The sequence below is a fragment of the Malus sylvestris genome, chromosome 10 (assembly GCF_916048215.2).
Source record: "Malus sylvestris chromosome 10, drMalSylv7.2, whole genome shotgun sequence".
NCBI classification, from domain to species: Eukaryota; Viridiplantae; Streptophyta; class Magnoliopsida; order Rosales; family Rosaceae; genus Malus; species Malus sylvestris.
In genome coordinates, this window is record NC_062269.1 from 19,754,340 (window position 1) to 19,777,519 (window position 23,180).

The 23,180-nt window shown below is 37.5% G+C and overlaps 2 protein-coding genes across 2 annotated transcripts; both read left to right on the plus strand.

The window, feature by feature from the left end:
* The first annotated feature begins 14,361 nt into the window (after window positions 1-14,361).
* LOC126586874 (nucleobase-ascorbate transporter 4-like) lies at window positions 14,362-19,837 on the plus strand. The gene is made up of 14 exons (XM_050251841.1): window positions 14,362-14,579; window positions 15,445-15,542; window positions 15,654-15,830; window positions 16,040-16,140; window positions 16,220-16,295; window positions 16,584-16,643; window positions 16,785-16,960; window positions 17,656-17,752; window positions 18,042-18,128; window positions 18,213-18,271; window positions 18,575-18,666; window positions 18,826-18,903; window positions 19,083-19,243; window positions 19,342-19,837. Exons 1-14 carry the CDS (start codon window positions 14,471-14,473, stop codon window positions 19,558-19,560), a joined length of 1,590 nt encoding a protein of 529 aa, XP_050107798.1. The 5' UTR covers window positions 14,362-14,470; the 3' UTR covers window positions 19,561-19,837.
* A 2,074-nt stretch (window positions 19,838-21,911) lies between these two features.
* Window positions 21,912-22,599, plus strand: LOC126586976 (40S ribosomal protein S17-4-like). Its single transcript, XM_050251940.1, has one exon. The coding sequence runs from the start codon at window positions 22,040-22,042 to the stop codon at window positions 22,457-22,459; it is 420 nt and encodes a 139-aa protein (XP_050107897.1). The 5' UTR covers window positions 21,912-22,039; the 3' UTR covers window positions 22,460-22,599.
* The last annotated feature ends 581 nt before the right edge of the window (window positions 22,600-23,180 follow it).

Here is a 23,180-nt window from a genome sequence, read left to right on the forward strand (position 1 = left end):
AACAAACGCACCTAAGCACATATATTTACTTGTAAGTAGGAAGTATTGGATTCGATTCTCGTTAATTGCAAGTTCGAACCAGGTTGTTATTGTTGGCCCATTGCATGACCTAACTCAAATCATCTATCCCTCAAACATATCATTATATATTACAAAAACAAAAATAATAAAGGAAAAGAACGTCTACACAAGTTGTAGCATATGATTCAAGTCTTGAGATGTTTATAAAAAAAGTCTTGTATTAAGAACAGAAGACCAAGTTAGAGGTTGAAAGCGAAAAAATCAACTGTCAACGGGTGATTTGACACAGTCTAAGAGCTATCGGCCTAATCAAGACATTCTTATTGAAGTTTCTCTTTTAAAATTGAGATTATCTGTCGACGGGTGAATTTTGAGATAGCCCAAACACATGAGGCCTCAAGTTTAATGTCGTTAGTTGGGCTCAATCATAGCCCACATAATAATTCACTAAGAAAATGGGTGGTTTGTTAACCAAAAAGAAAAAAGAAAGTGGGTCTTGCATCTATGATGATAGAAAAATGGCAACTAATTCAGTAAATGTAAAACTTTTGAGGTTGTACCAAACACCAAATATATGTTTTACAAAATCTAAAACTTTATGGCTAGATTAAAGTGCTACCCAAAATGCTAAAAAATGAATTCTTGTGGTACTTAAGAAAGATACAAGTATATTTCTTGGTACCTGATCTTAAGTTTCTTGTTAAAGATGGTTTTGTGTCTTGGTAATTAACTTGGAAATGCGATTAAGAATATAGATCACCAACATAAACCCAACTTAGAAAAAAAAAAAAAAAAAAGGCACTGGTTTCTCGCTCCATATACCATATACATTAAAATTCAACCAATCAAAATTCAGAAATTGCAAAAGTGAAACAAAATTTGGACAAAACAAAATGCAGGTTTGAAAAGTGGTCAGAGCAACTTTTGCAGTCCTCCCTCACAGAAAGAGTACATGTACTGCCGCTCCCTCCCCCCGCTTTTTTGTCCCTAATAGAGGGACAGTTACTTTTGCAAGACCAACTACTACTCCTCCCGTTAAAACTTGAATATATTTTTAGTCGCTGAAGTCTTCAGAAATGGCAAATATATCGCACATACGTTGATTAACTCTTTTGTATAACACGAATCATTCTCCTCGTCCATAGATGACGACTTTATCCGCTAAATTCGTGACTACAAAAAAAATACATTTTTCATGGAAGGATTTTGTCGGGCTAATGTTTTGTCGCCCTATTGTTTAGCCCGCCAGAAATTCATCGGGTAATTTTAGTCGGACAAAAGTTATCGCTCAAATGTTTGTCCCATAAATATTAACTCTATGGAACAAATTATGTTTGACCGACGAAATAACAAACGACTATTTCGTCGAGCCAAGTGCGTTGACCAACTTGAACTGACGAGCCCAATTTCTCCAACCACAACATTTCGTCGCATAACCCATTGTTGAGCAGGAATAATATCCTAAATGAGAATCGTACAATTTTACCTAACGAATATTTTATTCTTTCGTCGGGCAAAGTTATATTTTTCCGAATTAAATAATAATAAAAATATTTTACCTAACAAAATAATCGTCAAACAAGGAATTTAAAGAAAATAAAAAAAAAACAAATACATGCTCAACAGAGGTATTCGTCGGGCAAACATTTTAATTTTGTTTAAATTCGTAACTGAAATTATATTTAATTTCAATAAATTAATTTTTTTTTTAACAAATGATTTTATCTATACGAAAGGGATTGAGAAGTAGGCTAAGTCTCACAATAAAATAGAAATAATGTGGTTCAAATTCACTTTTAGTGAGAATCAAACCTAAGACTATGTGACAATAAATTAATTAGTTTTAATTATATTCATCTTAAAATAAATCACAATAAAACAAAATTACTTAATTTTAAAACTAAAATATTTGTACAAATGTATGTAAAATATTCTAAACTAATTAACTACTCCTAGAGTAACTGGTGGGATGGCGGCAGAAGGTCGCTTTGAGGATTGGAGAGATGAATGCTAGAGATTGCCATTGTATGGGCCATCTCTTGCATGGACATGGGAAAGTTATCCTCCCACTGGTGTGCAGCTTCTTCTTGCAGGCGCATGGCCTCTAACTCCATCTCCAAATGTTGTAGTCTGAAAGGCATTCCACTTGCACGCTAAGAGCTAGATGAAAAAGATCCCACGAGGTCCCGACCTCGACACCCGCCTAAGCCGCGGATCTCTCAACCTTTCTGTCACTCAACCCCATCCATTAGCACCTATAAAAATAGCTCTGAAAGTGTCAACTGCTCCATTGACGTGTCTAGTTGCTGCTGGGTCCAAAATGCCTTGGAGAGATTTTGGGCTCAAAGTTTGATATTTTTTTTCCCACCCTATTGAGGTAGCAAGAGGTCGCACTTGGTGCGATGGCAAGTGCCTTCGCCCATGAGTGGTAGGTTTCGGGTTCGAGACTTGGGAGCAGCCTCTCCATAAATGGGGGTAAGGCTAGCCGACATTCACCTCTCCCAGACCCTGCGTAAAGTGCCCTGCGTAAAGTGCCCTGCTTAAAGTGGGAGCCTTGTGCACTGGGTACGATCCTATTGAGGTAGCCTTATGAAAGGATTATATAGTAGCGGGGGTAGGTGACTGTATATATAACCTCCCCGAACCTGCCCCATTCCGTATTTTCTAATATAATTTAATGCATTTTAATACAATACATAAGTGGATTCTTTAATGTTAGATTAGATTTTCAAATTTTTTAGCACGTTAGGTCCGGTTTTGGGGGATTCATTCATCTCTCTCTTTATTTCCTTATTTGTTTCATTTTCTCTTATTTTGGGGACTCACTCTCTGATCTGTCTGTTTGTTCTTTGTTTTAAGGTCGGTTGCTTTTTTTTATTTGGGTTTTTTTTCGTGGGTTTTCAGTTCATTAATTTGTTTAGTTGTTGTTAATTTTACAGTTTAATTGTTTCCCCTAATCTGGATTGTTAAGTTTTGGACCTTTTTTTTTTTCCAAAATCCACATGAACTGAGCTTTAGTGCTTAAAGGAGACCTGGGTTTTATTCTTTGCTGGGTTTATAATGTATTTAGATTGAGAACACAATCTTTGTTGAATTCTAAGTCTTTATCCACTTTTGCTTTTTGCCCCTTCAATGGTTTCAATTAATTGTTGTTTTAGTATAACTATTGCTCTCTAAGCTACGAAATTAGGTGTAAGAAAATCTTTTGTATACTTATGTGGAATTGTTGATTTCCATAGAAGCTAAGGATATGTATAATTGTATTCTGGGCTTTTGGATCTGTTGGCTTTTCTGTTTTAATCAAAATTGTTGATTTCTTTTGTGGAATTGGGTTTTAACCTCGAATCGGAGACGTGGGTGTTTGAGAACGTTTAATTTTTACATGCATTGTAAAGTGTTTGTAATTGTAAACATGTTTGAATCTTATACTTTCTATTTTATTTTTTCATTTTTTGTTTGCATTTTTTAGGCAAGCAAAATGATGTAAACTGGCGATTTACGGTGGCTTTGAAAGGGTGACTTGCTCTTATAAAGTTCTAGAAGACAAACTGCTGTGGAGCCAGAAGCACTCAGTAGCCAGAACAGCGGCCTTTCTCTCCCTTATCGGAAGATGGGTGCTTTCAAGGTGAGCCGCAATGCTCTTAATTTCAAGTAATGCGTTTGTGTTATTGTGCAGATCTGCCGAACTTCGCATTTAGTTTCTTGGAATTGTTTTTTTTTTTTTTGCCAATTATATATTTTAGTGCTTTTACGTTTGTCGTTCAGTGCTGGAAAATTGGAAAGCTCTTGAAACAATATAGTTCTTGAGCTAATGTGAAGATTTTGGGTTGAATACTTTGATTTCGTTTTTCTATTTGCACTTAGAAAAACAGAGGATTGTGGTTAATTCTTGTGTTGTTAAGCTTCTATTTTTTCTTTTCTATGAATATTATTCATGGTTTGAAAACCCACAGCAAAAAGCGGACATTCTTGTTAGTAATACCAAAAATGGCAACTCTAATGCCGATTAAGTTTTACTAACTCAAGTCCAAAATGATCTGACAAAAAATTGAAACTGTTTAACATACAAGGAATGCTATTTTCATACAGGATTGAATCTTATCCGGATCCACTTTTGTGGGGATTCTAGGAATTTTCACATCTTAGTCACTCATTGTGTATCGTGCGGTCAGAAATTATTTAATTTTTATTATTTAAAATTAAACACAAATAGTATCTGACGAAAACTGATCATACAATATACGATGAACGGCTAAGATGTAGGAATCTCTGAGATCCCTTCAAAATAAATCTGGAGATGATCTTTTTCCTTTTCAAACCTTGCTGGTTTTTTCAACCCTCGCTGGTTATGTGACTTGGGTTTTGGAGTTAGAAAATTGTAGCTGTGTTTAAGAGATAACAAGAAAATGATTAATAATTAATTACTTGATTATGTGACAATAAATTTATCATAGTCTTCTAAAAGTCCAAAATTCCTCCTGACATGGTCAGAGGACATGAGATGCTGCTGCTGCAAATTAAGCTCTTTGTCTGTCACTCAGATACGGCTCTGATGGTCTCTAGTCTTCACTACTAGGGCTCCCTTCTCTCTTCTCTTTTTTCACTTTTTCTTTTTATCTTTTTTATATAAAAAATAAATTTAAAATAAAATATTAATTTAGTTTAATTGTAATTGTTTAAATAAGAGGTGATGAAACGAGATTATGAGAGAAATTAAGAGGAAGACGAATCTTGCTCCGGTCACGTGACCAGCAAAATCAGAAGTTTGAAATGAAGTTCTTGGCCTCCAACCCAAAAAACTGTTTTGGTTCTGGAACCCGGCTGGTCATATTTCAGAGCAGGAAAGTAATGATGGGGTCATGAAAAGTATTTTATGGGAAATGAAATCTCATTAAGTAATGCTACATAGTACACACACACACATAGGTCAAACCTCCAAAAGGGAATGGCGTGAATTTTTCTCATTGTCCTAAACATAATGCTACCACATACAAAAACAAATTGTTGTGTTTAAATAAGTAAACTGCGGATTTAGTCTATGAACTATCAATCAAGTAAAAATTAGGTTTTTATATTATTTTAATGTTTTTGAAAAAAAAAATGAGTCTTCAAACTTATTAAAAACTGCCAATTTCAATCTTACCTTTAAATTTCAAGTTTTTTCATTCAATTCTTTGTTAAATTAAGTCATGTCACTTGCACATGACACAGTTTAAAGAATAAAATTGTCATTTCATCACCCATGAAATCCAACTAGCACAAACATCCTTCTCCCCACTTTTTTGGCTCAATTTTACCCTTTCAGTTTCAGATATGTCATAGTCAAGTCACCTAACTTAAGTTAATAGAGAATTGGATAGAAAAACTTGAAATATCACGCCAATGATGAAGTTGGTTGTTTTTTATGAGTTTAGGGACTTATTTTTCTAAAAAATAATACATGGACATAGTTTTCACCTGAGTAATAATTCAAAGACTAAATCTGCAATTTACCATCCAATATATATAATGTAACATTTATGCATCATACATTACCTGTCAATTATACGACTAACCATACCCATTTCATGCAGCAGTTTGAAACAACCAATTTGCGTTACTCTAGTTTCCATTGACAAATATGCTTAATGACTTTAAAAGTTTGAAATTGTTGTAGGACTAATTTACTGAACTGTGTTTAGGGCTAGAGAGAGAGCAGGCCGGCAGCACAAAGAAAGAAAAGAAAGATAAGTGTTTGTGAGGTGTATATAATACCTAACTTAGGAAATATTCCAAGATATCCTAGATGCACTAGGATTTACACAATCACATTCCTAATCTAATAGGACTGCAACACTCCCCCTTGAGTATGTAAATACTCAAACAAAACATCGCATCAGATCTTTAGCAGTTGAGGTAGACCAGTTGATGAAGTCGTCGACATAACAAGCGAATGCGAGTCTCAAATTAAAGAAAGTATGCATTGGTAGTAAAACTCACAAAACCTCGCTATGGTAAAACCTAAGGTAGGTAAAAACCCATAGACTGATGAGAAAAGTGAGAAGTATGCATAATGTCTAAAACAAACGTCATACAGGGCAAAAGTAGTGAACTCAATGAAGTATGATCATCCTAGAATGGGTGCCTCATCAAAACCTCGTTAAGTAGCAAAAACCCAGTGGGAAAAATGCTCCTAATCGTAGGAAACAAAGTACATTAAGATCAAGTGAGTATGCTTCTGGATACTCCCTCTGAGTTAGATATATATTCCAAATAAGAGAACTACAAGCAATTTAACTCAGATAATTTACGCATATTGATTCCTTCGACGAGTTTCTAAAAAGTAAACTTGGGCAATGACTTCGTGAAAAGATCAGCCAAGTTGCCCTGGGAATGGATTTGCTTGGCTTCAATGTTCTAATGCTGTTGTTGCTAGTGAGAATAAAAGAACTTCGACGCAATGTGCTTGGTGTTGTCTCCCTTGATGTATCCCTTATTAACTGCTCGATACATGCTGTATTGTCTTTAAAGATCATCGTACGAAGGTCAACGACGGTAGTAAGACCACTAGTGCTTCGAATATGTTCCATGACTGCTCTCAACCAAAAGCGCTCATGTGAAGCTTCATGGAAGGTGAGAATCTCAGCATGGTTTGAAAAAGTCACAACTAGCATTTGCTTGGTAGACCTCCAAGATAGTGCGATGTCTCCAACGGTAAAGACATAGCCCGTTTGAGAACGTGCCCTATGTGGGTTAGACAGATAACCAGCATCTACGTAACCAACCAACAAAGCAAGAATTAACTCGAAGACCGAAGGGGCGGCAGCTTTTCTTGAGGATTCATGGGCGTAGAGCAAGCCCAGGATTCATGGGTGTAGAGCAAGCCCAAATCCATTGTACCCTTGAGTAAGCGAAAAATGTCTTTAACATGATTCCAATGTGAAAAATGTCTTTAACATTATTCCAATGTCTACGTGTATACACATTGTTGTATCTTACCAAAAGAGTAACAGCGAAGGAGATGTCGAGTCTAGTGCATTGAGCCAAGTACAATAAAGAACCAATTGCACTTAGGTATGGAACTTCAGGCACCAAAATCTTTTCCTCATCCTCCTTAGGACAGAAGGGATCTCGTTTAGCATCTAGAGTCTGAGCGACTATAGGAGTACTCGAAGGCTTCGCTTTATTTTCATTAAAACGTTGTAACACGTTTTGGATGTAGTTCGATTGATGTACTAGGATTCCATCCGAACAATGCTCGATCTTCAGGCCAAGACAATATTAAATTTTCCTAAGACCCTTCATCTCAAATTCCGATTTCAAGTGAACGGTAATTTCCTTAAGCTCTACAAGAGTTCTGATGAGGTTCATGTCGTCGACATAAACTGCAACGATCGTAAATCCAGAATGTGACTTCTTAATGAACACGCATAGGCATAGTTCGTTGTTCACATAAAAAATATTTGCAGAAATAGATATTTTAGGCGCAATAGAAAGGAATGTCAAATTCACTCAGATGGTGATACCATATCTACCCGGATTGGTTGAATTCGTAAAATGATCTTTTCAATCTAATCGAGAGGGTGTTCCGTGGTCTAGAACTACTTAAACCAGTCAATGAAAGTCATTCTAGAACTTTCATGTAGATTTCTGTATCTAGATCCCCATAGAGATACGCGATTACCACGTCCATAAGCTACATATTCAGTTTTTCAGAAACTACTAAACTGATAAGGTAGCGGAACGTTATGACTTCCATTACGCGGGAATACGTCTCCTCATAATCAATCCCCAAGCATTGAGAGAAGCCTTGCGCTATGAGGCATGCTTTGTATTGCACTATTTCATTCTTCTCATTACGCTTCCTTACGAAAACCTACGTAGCCCACGGGCTTCAAATGTGGTGGAGTAGGAGTTACGCACCCAAACACCTTACGTTTGGCAAACGAATCAAGTTCAACCTAGATTGCTTGTTTCTAGTTTGACCAATCGGTTATACATTGACATTCATCAATGAAACGTGGCTCAATGCCATCGCTAAGCATGATGTCAGTAGCAATTGTATATGTGAATGCATCATTAACAATCATCTCATTCCAATTCCAAACCTCATCCAATTCTGCATAATGGACCGAAATCTCTCGATTCTCAGGAGGCCAATTTGTCTCGTCTAAGACATCATCGTAATCTAGAATAACCTCATGCGTTGAAACAAATGAGTAAGTGATGGTCGACTTTAGACTAGGGTCACTAGTTTATGTCATATTCCTCTTTCGGAGTTGTGAATCCTTTGAACCAGTGGGTATGCCATGCTTCAGGGTAGAAGTAGATGATTGGCTAACCGCTAATGTACCAGGCATGTGGAAGGTGTAGCCACCCCACCTTCGGGGATGGTTTGGCCTTTCAGGGCGCTATTACGAAGTACGTTAAGTACGTCAATCCTTGCAGGTGCTTTTGCAATGGGTATATGTGATCTCGTCACCTCCGCTAGATCAGTAAAAGAATCCAGCATGCTTTGAGCAATGCTCTGAAGATTTAGAATATGACGCACTTTAGTTTCAAACTGAGGAGTGGGAGGATCTAAATGAGACATAGTGGGAGTAATCCACAATAATTCACAACGTTCTATAGGAACGTTAGTGATCTTGTCTCCCACTAACAATAGGAAGACTGTCTCATCGAAGTGACAATCCATAAAATGTGTGGTAAAGAGATCTCTTGCCAACGACTCTAATTAGCGAATAATTGATGGCGAATCATAATCGACATACATTCCCATTTTTCTATGAGAACCCATTTTGGTACGTAATGGCAAAACTATTGGCGTATAGACTGCGCATCCGAACACACGTAAATGCGAAATGTTAGGCTTGTATCTAGTAACCAATTGTAACGGTGAATGAGGTTGGGTAGCAGTGAGCCTCAGGCAAACCAATATAGCTGCATGCAATATTGCATGGCCCCAGGCAGATACTGGCACCTTGGTTCGCATAACCAAAGTCTGAGCTATCGTTTGAAAACGCTTTATGAAAGCTTATGTCATGCCGTTTTGGGTGTGAACATGGGGTACATAATGTTCAACTTCAATCCCAACTGACATGTAATAATTGTCAAAAGTCTGTGACGTCAACTCTCCAGCATTATCCAGTCGAATCGACTTGCTCGGATAATCAAGATGGTGAGCCCTAAGCTAAATGATTTAATCAACGCGTCGATGCATCAACCAACACCATGAAGTATCTAAATGGTGTTAGTTGGATAGGTCCACAATATCCCCTTGAATCATCTGAAGAAACTTAGAGGGGTCGTGAATAATCTTTGTAATTAAGGGTTGAATGTTCAACTTCCCCATGGAGCATGCTTTGCATAGCAGATGGCCATGATAAGATGCTAGGTGATGCCCCATATGATACTTTGAGGATACGGCACAACATATCTCGTCTAGGATGTCCTATTCGATCATGCCAGGGTAGGATAGTGTGCTAGAACCCAAGCATAGGGCCGGCCACATGGTGGGTCTCCACATATCGAATGGTTGTTATGTACAACCCACTCGAGAGACATTCCAACTTCTCGTGAATACGTTTCTAGCCATATTCGTAAAAAGTGATATAAAGAAATTCATAACCATTATCTTCAGTGGTTTCTTTATGATATTAATTATCTCGAATATCTCTAAAACTCAGTAACATTCTTCCAGAACGGGGAGAATATAAGGCCTCTTTAATGGTTAATTTAGTACCATTACACAACATTATTCGGGCCTTACCGTACCCTTCTATCAGCTTGGATGGGCCTGAAAAGGTTGTCAGAGGTGCATTTTTAGGTATGAAGTTAGTAAAATAGTGTCACTCACACAAGATGGTTTGCATGGCAACACTATCAGCCATACAACTAACTTCCTCACTAGTCATACCTAGAAATAAATTAATTGAATCGATCAAATGCATAAATATAACTCCATTCATTCAATTAATTAATCGAGAAAATAATATCCATAATTCAAAACAAACCAAAACAAAACAAATAATTCCAAAGACTTAGAAAAATTGTCCAAAAATTCAACTATAAACCTAGAAATATAGGAGGGGTGTTCGGGCATACCTAGTGGGTTCAGGCACTAGGGGTGAAAAAACACCTTAATATGTCTAGAAAAATTAAACTTTACTCTTCCATAGGAGCTAATGCCTCCTGAAAATCTGAAACCTCCATAGATGTAGTAGTATCTTCTAGATGTTCCACATGCAGAAAGTTAGACTCATGACGGGAATGATACTTAGTAATGGTCTCGAGGGTAGCTTGGCATACGCGTGACCAATGATCCTTTAATCCACAGCAGTAGCACATGTCCAATTCAATAGAAGTCGATTGAACGGTAGCTTTTCCTTTGTTCTTGAAGTTTGGAGCCTTAAGGGCAATGGGTTGGCACTTCTAGGTCAAATTTCCTTCCTTGGGTAGGCCCATGTGGACCTTGGGCCTATGGGTGTGCATGCCGCCCATTTCCACAGCCACGACGAGGTTTATTTCGGTTATGGCTACTAGAATTAGTCGCATGAGCATCAAGCGGAGCGTTCAAGCTAGTAGGTCGAGCTTGATAATTTATCATCAAAAGTTGGTTATGCTTTTCAGCAATAAGTAAAATAGAGATTAAATCTAAAAATTTGGTGAGCTTATGTACGTTATATTGTTGCTACAAGATAATATTGGTGGCATTGAAGGTCGAATAGGTATTCTCTAGGAGATCATATTCGGTTAAGTCCTCTTTACAGAACTTAAGCAGTGATCGGATTCTACAAACTTGAGAGTTGTATTCATTCACAAACTTAAAGTCTTGGAAGCGTAAATGCTGCCAATCGTGTCTTGCTTCAGGTAAGTAGATGTCTTTCTGGTGATCGAAACGACCGGCCAGAGTCAGCTAGAGGGTACGTGGGTCTTCCTATGCGAGGTACTCGGTTTGCAGTGCATCATGGATGTGTTTTCAGATGAAGATCATAGTAGTAACCTTCTTAGCTTTGTCGACCAAGTCGTCGGTAGGTTCCTAAATAGTAGCTCAAAGACTCTTTGTGGTAAGATGAAGCTTCACGTCTTGAACCCACTTTAGGTAGTTTCTTCCATATACTTCCAAAGCGGTGAAATCGAGCTTGTTCAAGTTCAACATGTTCCTAAAATAGAGGGTACAACAAAAACATGGTTAGTCATATGGAAAGCCATAAACATACATCATAGAACATTCGAGTTCTATAGACTTGTATTTGTTTAATTTAAGCATGAAAGCTACGGGTTTCATGTGGTAAATTTTGAATGAAAACTTCGAGTTTCAAATGCGTTAAATTTGAAACTATAGGTTCGATTTAGTTTTGAACTTCCAGTTCATATATAAGGGTACCTGCAAATACACAGAATACAATATACAACAAAGTGTAGTGAATTTGTGGATTGCTTCAGGAACCCAAGTGTGAGTGCACCGGGACTAAGAAAGATAGTTAACGGTTCAAAGAAGAGAAATAATTTATTGAATCGTTAATTGCCAAAAAGTGGGCTTTAGGCCAATAATTTTGGATGTCTTGTCAAATTAATGGAATGCTGATCACTTTAATTAATTTAATAGATCATAACCATCCAAGTTTGATCCTAGAAGGAAAATAATAACATTCAGGTTAAAATTAGCTTGAATTTTGGCTTCAGGCCAAGCGACAATAAAATTATAGCTTGATAAGCGTTAATCAATAACGTCCTAAAAATTATAAGAGTATGGTTATGAAGCAGGAATGCCAAAAACATGGCATTGGGGTTCGAAAAAAAAATGAATCCCAACTTGGTGGGTTGGCTGCCATGTATGGGGCAAGGCCCTAAAGAGCTTATTAAGCCACATGGTAGGCTGCTAAGGCAACCCATGTGTGGTTGCAGGCCACGGGCCGGTTCTGGGAAGGAGCCGAGCAGCCAAGCTACTGGTTTTGGGCCACAAAGAGTGCGATGAGCACAAGCCCAGCACAGGGGCTAGCCTGGTATGGGTGCGCACGAAGCCCAACAAAAGCTTACTTCGTTTTGGGCCGATTCTAGGCAAACCCAGCCATATGGGGTATCCTTGTGTTCATGGGTCGTGATAGAGGGCAAGCCTAGCAAGCAAGGGCTTACTGCAGACGGTTGAGTCCATACGGGCAAAGCCCAGCAAGCCTAAGCTTGCTGCAGGAGTGATGGGTCGAGGCAAGGCAGAGTCCAGCAAGGCTTTGAGGGCTTGCTGGTGGACTCAAGGCTTCAAGCCCGTACGGAGACCAACCCAGGTCGAGGCCTGGTGGTGTGCAGGGCGTTGAAATGATGTCATCTTAGCTGTGATGTGGCTGCAGGTCAGCCAACTTGGCTCGGCAGCCCGGCCTAGAACCGCGACTCAACCGCGAAAAATCCCAATTTTTTTTTTTTTTGAAATCAAAGAGTTCAAAACACTATTTTCTTCTAAATTAATTTTGATGCTTTGACTCACAAATTCCACATATCATAATTGTGTATTGCATGAACAAATATATATATATATATATATATATATATATATCTATATTGACAAAATATATGAACACATATGCAATATATATAATTGAAAGGAAAATATAAATATGGGGGTTTCATGCATCATGGTCAATGTTTTCTTGCTTTAAGGTCGTTTCAAATATCTTAATTTATTTTAAAAGAACTTGATTGGTAGAAAATAATTGAGCCTTTGATGTTGTAGAAGAAAGCTTCCTCCATGATCTTTCAATTCCTTAGTTTCTGGCAAGAGCGTGCTAATAACGTGTTGTAGGCCTAATTTACTTCACTATATTTAAGGCTAGAGAGAGGGGGCCGGCGGCACATAGAGAGAAGAGAAAGATATGTGTTTGTGAAGTGTGTATTATATCACCCCATTTTGCCTTTATTTATAGTAGTAGGGAAGGTTAAATCTTTACCCTAATAGGATTACAACTCTAACAGGATAATATCTAATTTGGGGAATATTCCAATATATCCCTAAATACACTAGGATTTACACAATCACATTCCTAATTTAATAGAACTACAACAAAAATGAAATATTTTTCATACAGGTTAAGCTAAAATGAATATTTATGACATGTTTACTTATTCATAACACAATCAAGATAAGCTGGATTCTATAACAGATTGATCATGTGTACGAACCAAGGAGAAAATCAAAGGATGAGTATCTCCTCCTGATCCTTTTCGTGGGGATCTGGAGGATCAATCAATTGTGTCGGTTCATCGTATATCATATGGCTAGTTTTCGTTAAGTATTGTTTGTGTTCAATTTTAAATTAAAAATAATTCAAAATAATTTTTTACCGCACGATGTACGATGAATAGACAAAGTTGATTGATTTTCCGAATCCCTACAAAGAGGATCCGGATAGGATCCTAATCCAAAATCAAAATGCATGTGGGCTCCACACAAAACAAGGAATCCAACTCTTGATCTTGAGGAATTGGATTGTTTGAGGGGTGGAGTATTTTGATTCTAAAAGAAACAAACTAGTAGGAATTCATAATGATTACCCATTGTGCCCTCACGTTATTTCTACAATTCAATGGGTAAAATTTTGATTTCCACTCTAATTTAGGTCAATAGTGAACATCTAATATTGAATCAGTATCATTTCTACTTATTTCAGATTGTTCAGTAAAGAACTTGGATGAGATTTCGAGTTCCAACTCTTCATAAGTTTAGTTCCTCTTTAATTTTGATTGCAGATTAGTAAACATGTCAGTATACATAAATGACTACTTCCAATATAAGGAACCAAATTTTTTCTTGGAAGTTCCAAATAGTATGAACTATTTATTTTGGAGTTAGACATGACTGAAGAGTGAGTTCATGAATTTACTTTTGACGACATTCACATTTAACATTTACAAGTAAGTCCCACGTACACAAGATTCAATCATCAAAACTCAACTTTATTAGAGTGATACGCAACCAAGTAATTTGTGTAAAATCCAACTTTATTAGTGTTAGTATTTTTTTTTTTTTTTTTGAGTTGAAGAATGTGTTAGTAGGTTAGAAGTTAATTGTTAGGGGAAAAAGGGAGTTAGTGAGAATCGAACCCGCATCAATATACATAAATTTGAATATATTTTTCACCCCTATGATAAAGCGCCATTTTTGCATTTGAGTGTTATTGAAACCGGAAAGAAATGTAGCAATTTGGTAAGTAAGATGGTGATAAAAATGGTTTTGGGATTTTGGATTAAAAGTCATAACGTACCATGCGCCAAACCTATCTTCTCCCTCTAATCCTTTTGTCATTAATGATTATAAAAGAGTCACATCGACACACTTGTCCCGCTTTTAGGACCGAAACGGACACAGTTCGCAGCACACAGCTCAGACTCAAGAGCAATAGAGAGAGAGGCTCTGAGTTTCTGAGATAACCCTCCCCCTCAAAGGCTCAAGCTTTTTCCTTCCTCTCCACTACCAACAGCCATGGCTGGCGGCGGAGGAGGACCCCAAAAGGCAGATGAGTTCCAACCTCACCCCATCAAGGACCAGCTTCCCGGCGTCGACTTCTGTGTCACCTCCCCTCCCCCATGGCGTACCCACTCTCTCTCTGTCTCTCTAACACAGACACACGCAGAGCACTATCCTGTTTCCATCATATTATATTTACCATGGATGATGGATCATAGGAGAAAGTTTTTTTTTTTTTTTTTTCTGTGATGGTATTTTTACATTTTCTGAGTTTTTGGGCAATGTCAGTTTTGTTTGGTTGCCAAGAAACAAGGGGTTGTAAGAAACGAAAATAGTTTTCAGAGACTAGTTTGAGCGTGTGAGAAAGTTGCTTCCTTTATACTAACATGGTATTTTTTTTTATCTCGCTAATCGCATGAACTATCTCAAGTCTCTGAAAATCTTCTGCTTTTACCACTCCTTTTCTCGTTTTTCTGCTTTTTCCCAGAAAATAAAACAGAGCATTAAAGTTTTTTTTTTTTTTTTGCAACATTATAATCCTTTTATTAGGCTCCCCATTATTTTATCTTCTGTTTTTTTTTTTTTCTGTTGGTTATGTTGATTTTACATCTTCTGAGTTTTTGGGTAATTTTAGTTTTGTTTGGTTGCCAAGAAAAAATGGGTTGTGAGAAAAGGAAATGGTTTTCCAGAGGCTATTTCCTGTATGTGAGAAAGTTACTTCCTTTGTACTAACATGGTATTTTTTCTCTGGATAATCCCATGAGTTTTCTGAAACTCTTTTCGTGTTTCAGTGTTTTCTCTCGAGTCTCTAAAAATTTTCTCAGTTTCCCCCCTCTCTTTTTCTCGTTTTCCTGCATTTTCCGGGACACCAATCACGGCATTAAAGTATTTTTTATTTGGCTATGATCCCCCGTATTTTATTTTCCGTTTTCATTTTCCCTCATATTTTTTCTTGGTTTCCTGCTACAAACTTGTTTGATTAAATGCAGCTGAAGCCATACTTTTGGGATTCCAGCACTTCATTGTAATGCTTGGGACCACCGTGTTCATCCCCACATTACTTGTCCCTCTCATGGGTGGTGGCGATGTAAGACCTCCTTAAACCCCTCAAAAAAATGTTCTTACCTCTTTGTTTTCTGGTCATTTATTTTCAAACAGTGTTTCTATTTATAACAGCAATTTCTATGTTTTTGTGTAGGTGGAGAAGGCCGAAGTGATTGAGACTTTCCTCTTTGTTGCTGGGATCAACACACTATTGCAGACTTGGCTAGGGACTCGGCTTCCGGTGGTGATGGGGGCATCATATGCCTTCATCATCCCTGCTGTCTCCATTGCCTTGTCCAGGAGGTTCGATGTCTACATAGACCCCCACCGGGTTAGTGTGACACAATCTTTCCATTTTCCTCTATTCATAGTTTTTAGCTTTCTGTTTGACTCATGTTTGGATGTTGATGATGGGTTTACATAAAAATGGTTATCATTTACTATTTCTTTCGGAGATAGAGGGAGTGTAATGCATTATGGTTTCCGGTGTTTTGATTTTTTTCTTACTTATGCTCATTGTAATCTGTGAATGTTCTTTAGAGGTTTAAGGAAACCATGAGAGCAATGCAAGGAGCAATTGCGGTTGCATCTTTCATCCAGTTGATCTTTGGCTTTCTTGGGTTTGTGAGAATTTTTGGAAGGTAAGTTGATTATTGATGTGATTTTGTAGTTGTTACTTTGTCCAAAAAAGAACTTGGTTATTGATGTGGCTTGATGCAGGTATCTTTGCCCTCTCTCTGCGGTTCCTCTTGTAACGTTTACTGGACTTGGGTTCTTTGCATTTGGTTTCCCTCAGGTAACCATTCTGAACCAATCATTGTGTTACTGCTCAGTTCAAATCATTGGTTTATAAGAAAGAAATTGAAAAGCTCCTGGAACCTTTAGTGGTCAATTCATGAAGTTAATCCCAAATGTCATTTCTACGAAAAATAATAGTATTTGATCACTGGAGCTTTTAGGCACTACTTAAAACCTGGATTTGGTATTAGTTAAGTAACTCAGAGCTCATTTAAGCTTCTCTGTCAACTACATGTCGGTATTACTTTGTTTTGATGTGTTTTTTCTTTCTGTTTGATGCTTGCAGCTGGCAAACTGTGTTGAAATTGGATTACCAGCACTGATCCTTGTGGTTTTCATATCACAGGTGGGCAACGTCCTGAATGATCATTTTCATGCAGACATCTTCAATTTAATTTACAATATCTCAAGTTATATTATGTACAGAATGTAAAATATGCATATCTTACTACTTATCTCTTCTGATATTTAACCATTGTTACTGCAGTACACGATGAAGTTAAAACTGCCTATATTTGGTCGATTTGCAATACTGTTTTCAGTTGCAATTGTATGGATATATGCAGAAGTTTTGACTGCAGCTGGTGCGTATAAGAAAAGACCTTATACAACTCAAACTAGTTGCCGTACTGATCGTTCTGGGCTGATTAGCGCTGCTCCTTGGTAAGCTTCAACTTCTAGCATTTGCATTTCATGCAAGAAGCACTTGTACTGACATTTTCAATCGATCATTCATGTTTCCTATTTTATTTTTTATGTTAGTGCCCAACAATCATGGCTAATGGTAATGGATTTGTTTCCCCATGTGATTGTTATGTAAGAGAGTTGTCGATGACAGTTTACTTCAGCGGCAAATACTTGTTTGCAATGATAATTGAGATGTGTAATTATATGACCCCAAAATAGAGGATACAGTTAAATTGTGAAGTTGTTGGAGGTGGGTTACTTGAAACAATCAAACATGTTCTAGTTATGCACTCTGCAATGATGATGTGTGTTCGTGCTTTTTGATATTTCTGAAGAACAGTTCCTGTTTTGTGTAACCATGGGATCTTATTTTTCTTTTTCTGTTAGAGAAAGCTGTTCTAGTGATACAGCGTTTCTGCAATTATGTTGTGGGTGTTTTCCATGTTCTGAAGAAAACTTCCTGTTTTGAGTAACCCTGAGATCAAACTTAAGCCTAATTATCATAGTGCACTTGCTGAGGCTCGATAAACAATTACATCCACTCTTATCTCTTGGTTTCATGCTCCCGAAGTTTAGTCCTGCATGCAACGCTGGTATCATTGTAACGTAATTCCTGATTTTAATAATAACTGTATGACATTCAATAACGTTTTCTCTTTCACCATATGCAGGATAAGGATTCCCTATCCATTTCAATGGGGTAGTCCCGATTTTAATGCTGGAGATACTTTTGCAATGATGGCTGCGGCTTTGGTTGCCATTATTGAGGTAAGACATATGAAGTTCGAGGTTGAAATTACGAAGGAAAATGTTTATTTTGCATATATACATAAAGTAGACCAGACATCTGTATTAAGATTTCTGGAGGAAACTTGTATTAATATGCCTTCATAGATGGCTTTCTCGACATTGTAAGCGAAGAATAAATATGCCGTTCTCATCTTAAGATGATGCTATCTTTCGACTTGAAATATGTTTCTCAGTGAAGTGTATAAAATGTATAAACATTGCTTTCATTTGCGCTGACATATCTTTTCTCCCCATTCATTTGGGGCAGTCTACAGGTACATTTATTGCAGCATCAAGATATGGGAGTGCCACCCCCATACCGCCTTCTGTTCTCAGCAGAGGTGTCGGCTGGCTGGTAGGAATTGGTCCAATAGAATTCTATGTTAATCACATTTTTAGAATTGTTGGTAATGAATACCTCATCTTGTAAAATTTTCAGGGCGTAAGCACTCTTCTGGATGGCATATTTGGCTCAGTATCTGGCTCCTCTGCTTCAGTGTAAATATTAAATTTATGTACTTATGATATATTTTGTTGCAGAATTCTGGAGTAAGGACCTATGCTTATCCGGCTCCATTTTACAGTTTGTCTGCATATATAATTCTGAAGAACAATAATATGAATCCCAGTTCTTAATCCATATTACAAGTGCCCCACGGTTGCATAGTTCTTAATCCATTTTACCATGTGGCTTGTAGAACTCTGCCCTTTCAGAAAATTCATCTAAAGAAGTAACTATAATTGTTAACTGAAAGAAAAAGAGAGCAACTGTGATGTAATGATCCTACCCTATTTTTCTAGTGAAAATGCTGGCCTTCTGGGAATGACGCGTATTGGAAGCCGGAGAGTAATCCAGATATCAGCAGCCTTTATGCTCTTCTTCTCTGTATTAGGTACAGTACGCCGTTTTACATTGTAAATTTCGAATGTTAATCTAAATGACTTACATGCTCATTAACAATATAAACTATGGTGCCAGCCGGAGCTTTATATGTTCATAACTTTGTTTTCATAATCTAGTCTGAGGGTATCATCAATTATGTCATACGCAGGAAAATTCGGGGCTTTTCTTGCTTCTATCCCAATACCAATTTTCGCAGCTTTGTATTGCGTCCTCTTCGCCTATGTTGGTATGCATTTCAATCCTAAATCGTAATTATGACTACGCATTGTTGATGTTTCGGTTTGAGTTTGTGGACTGATCACTTAGTAGTTAATATATCTCAGTTCAATGTCTGTGCTCCTTCACAGTTCACAATTTCATTTCATTTTTTGAAATGTCGATGGTGATATATATTGTGCCGTGCAGCTTCTGCTGGTCTTGGTTTGCTCCAGTTCTGCAACCTAAACAGCTTTCGGACAAAGTTCATCGTAGGCTTTTCTCTCTTCATGGGTCTTTCGGTGACGGAATACTTCCATGAATACTTCCTAATTTCCGATCGCAGTCCTGTTCACACTCGTTCCATTTGGGTGAGTAAGTTTTAATTGCAACTTCTCTCCACAGATTGAATGTTGCCTTACAGAGAACTTTGTGATAACATATGAATGTTGCTTATTTCAAACTGCAGTTCAACAATATAGTTCAAGTAATTTTCTCGTCCCCAGCAACCGTCGGCATCATTGTTGCTTTCTTCTTGGACTTAACTGTCAGTCGTGGACACAGTGCAACTCGGAGAGACAGTGGCAGGCACTGGTGGGAAAAGTTCCAGAATTTCAACACAGATTCCAGGAGTGAAGAGTTCTACTCACTGCCCTACAACCTCAACAGGCATTTCCCTTCAGTTTGACGCTGAGCATCGTTCCCTCCATCCGATATTTTTGATTGACGAAAAGCCCTAGCAGCGGAAACTAAAAGGGAAGATCATCTTTTGTTTTGTCGTCGAGTTGTGACGAAGGAAGAAATTGATACGTACAGGAGCGTTTTGGAATGGGGATACCATTCAGTAGTTGAACACACACTAAGCTTGTGAATATGCTCTTACAGCTGAAAGCTTAGCATCTAAAACATCTAATTACTGATATTTTAAGAATTTGATAATTTTATGAAGAGAGCTACTTAATTTATATTTTGGAACCGTTAGCTCTTTTCTGTGTTGCATTTATTCTGTATCGCATAAGAGACCTGTTAATCCGATACCTTTGCCTTTTTCTGGTGTGGATGTTTTGTTCTGTTTTAGAGAAGTAGCTCTATCACATGGTATTGCATGATTGGATTTGGAAACCGTCACCTTAGCATCCTCATTTCATGTATAATCCAGGTAACCAATTGAGAACAAGCATCCAATCCCTAAAGTAGTTGTTGACTTTGATATCTTAAAGGAAAAACCAACAAAAATTACATACAAACCAATACATACAATTCTCATTCTAAAAATAGGATGCAATTCTCGTTTCAAAGTTGAAAGAGGTTACAAGTTTGAATTCACCTCTCCATTTTGATAAAGTACTAGGGGTGAAGCATGAGTCCTTTGGTGCCAATTCCATGTTTCTTGTGGTCGAATTGAGATCCTCTTTGAATTTCACACTCCGAAGCTTGCAAACCGAGCAATTAGAACCGTTCAATTTAAATTGTTTGATCCCATAGGCCCACCTCACACATAATTTCTCTCTCCAACGCCTAGATCTTTCTCTCTCTCTCTCTCTTGAAAGCTCTAGATTGCTTGATCTGTAGATTCCAGAGTGTGAGATCCAAAGAGAATCTCAATCCCTTGTGTTGCCTTTCTTCTATCACTCCACTCCAAATTTGCAACCCTTGTGCTTCACTTTTTATACCTTTTAAAGTGCACATTTTGCTTACATTTTATCCTAGAGTGATCTATGCACTTACACTTTATCCTAGAGTGATTTATGCACTCTTCTTTTCCTCTGTAGCTACTATTTGGTTCTTTTATCAATAGATTGAATAACCAATAAACGGAAATAGTTAAGATCAGAGATTGCTGGAGATAAAATGAGGAATGCGAAAACATTCTTTTTCTCTTCACTTGTAAATGAGAGGTTTTAAGTTCGATTCTCACCAAAGGAGAATTTGAATCACATTATTGCTAGTCCAGCGTAGCCATTTCCCCACTCCTTGAGTGTCGATCGTTTGTTAAAAAAAACAAGTATGATGAGCAAAGAGAGAGCAAATCATGCACAATCTTTACATAAACTTGCCACTTGCATTTTTCAGTTGAATGAAGTTTCATTAGATAAAAAGGAAATCAATACAAAAGAGAAATTACAGCCTTGTTACACTTTTTAATTTTTCAAAAAAGAGTATATACTTGGTCAAGATTGGTTACAAGCAAGGTCTAAAATATCGATGATATCGGAAATATCGGTAGTTCAAAAACACGGAAATTTCGATAGAAATATCGGGATATTATCGATATCGATAAAAATTGAATAAAAACCACGGAAATTGTAAGAAAAACTTGGAAATTTTTATTGAAACTTTGCAGGATATTTATTTAGTCAATTATCTATTAGTTTATAAAAAAAAATTGGAAGGAAATGCATTGCATGATGGATTTAACTGATTTAAGTTGATTATATAGCGAGCTGGCAAATATTGTGAGTGTAGAAAATATGTAGTAATTAATGAAAGAAGTTTAAACACACCATAATCATTTATATATAATGAATTAGTACAATATTTTACACTTTATACATTGCATGGTAAGATACATGAGTGACTTAGTACCACATAGAGTTCCTATGAGGTTCAAAATTTTCACTACTAGCTAGCCCCAATAGTTTCTAGATTATGTTCCAGAAAATAGTTTCTATAACCTAAAGCGTTTTTAAGTAAAACGTAATTAGAAAAGTACTTAAAAACGCTTTTGATTGTTAACCATTCCATTAGCAAATTCCAAACAAGAGAATTATTTATATGGAATGAGTTAACTGCCAAATGAAATTTCGATCTAATATTGCATTACGACGTGTAAGTATTTTTTACATAACAATGTATTATTTGATCGAAATGTCACGACAAAGTTTTTTTATGTAAGTTTTCTCCCAAACAGACTCAATTTAACAAACAAAGCCCAAAATTTTGACAATACAGTGGCCCAATTTCATCTCCAATTTTTGTACATTAGCCCAATAACCTCATAATCCCACCAACAGAGATCTCCTATCCAAAACCCTAACTTCCCTTCCCTTACCCTCTTTTTGCCTCTCTCACGAACGCTCACACTCACCCGATGTTCGTCTCCTCCCAGCTTCGCCGCATAATTCCACCACCACCATGGGTTGCGTCCGCACAATTCCACCACCACCATGGGTCGCGTCCGAACAAAGACAGTGAAGAAATCCTCCCGCCAGGTGATCGAGCGCTACTACTCGCGCATGACCCTAGACTTCCACACCAACAAGAAGATCCTCAAGGAAGTCGCCATCATCCCCTCCAAGCACCTCCGCAACAAGATTGCCGGATTCTCCACCCACCTCATGAAGCAGATCCAGAAGGGCCCGGTTCGTGGCATTTCCCTGAAGCTACAGGAGGAGGAGCGCGAGCGCCGCATGGACTTTGTCCCCGAGGAGTCCGCTATCAAGATCGACAAGATCTCCGTCGACAAGGAGACCCTCGACATGCTCTCCGCTCTCGGTATGGCTGACATGCCTGGTGTCAAGCGAATCGAACCGGAAGCTCATACTCAGAATCTCGGGAATGGGCGTGGTGCACCCAGGAGGTACTAAAACGGATTTAGAGAATGATCGGGTTTTGATGCTATAATACATTTGGTTTTTGAATTAGGAAGAAGTTTGTTATGTGTTTAATTTTACTGTTGAAATCATGCGTGTGACATTTTTGTTATGGGATTATGTCAAATTTGCATAATATCGCGATATTTGACGATAATTAAGTGGATAAGTGTAAAAATATCGCCATCTCAAAAAAAAAACGATATTATTGACGAAATATCGCCGATAATATCGATATTTATTCCTTGGTTACAAGGCAAATGAAAAAAGCAAAGAAATTTTGGTATTGGACAAGCATTTTGATACCACAGAGATACTGTGTCTACTGACTTTTGTTGCATTGTTCAATCAATTATGTGTCAAGAGACTCATGACACATATGGCCAAGTTTGTAAGGCAAAGAATTGGACCATCATTTTTATGTTACATTAAGCTCATGTGGACTTGGGTGACAAATAACAGAAGCTGTCATTTCAAATGTCATATAGAGAACGTTGGAATGCACATTGTTTTGAAGAGGAAAACTTGTATCAACCATTTACATGCAGGTGAGTGACGGTCAGTTATTAATGTTTTACAAGACGCATAAGTATAGTTATGGCCTATTAATTTACATAATTCTAACATTATATTAATGACTCGTCGTGATACTCTATACAGTCAATGGATTAGTGACTGTCAATAATCAACGGATAGTAAAGCACATAAATAGAAG

Bases quoted from the DNA above. Each gene is read 5' to 3' on its own strand.
- LOC126586874 (XM_050251841.1), top strand. From the start codon at position 14,471: ATGGCTGGCGGCGGAGGAGGACCCCAAAAGGCAGATGAGTTCCAACCT. The intron at 15,543-15,653 runs GTAAGACCTCCT...GTTTTTGTGTAG, and splicing joins CTCTCATGGGTGGTGGCGAT to GTGGAGAAGGCCGAAGTGAT. The intron at 15,831-16,039 runs GTTAGTGTGACA...AATGTTCTTTAG, and splicing joins TCTACATAGACCCCCACCGG to AGGTTTAAGGAAACCATGAG.
- LOC126586976 (XM_050251940.1), top strand. From the start codon at position 22,040: ATGGGTCGCGTCCGAACAAAGACAGTGAAGAAATCCTCCCGCCAGGTG.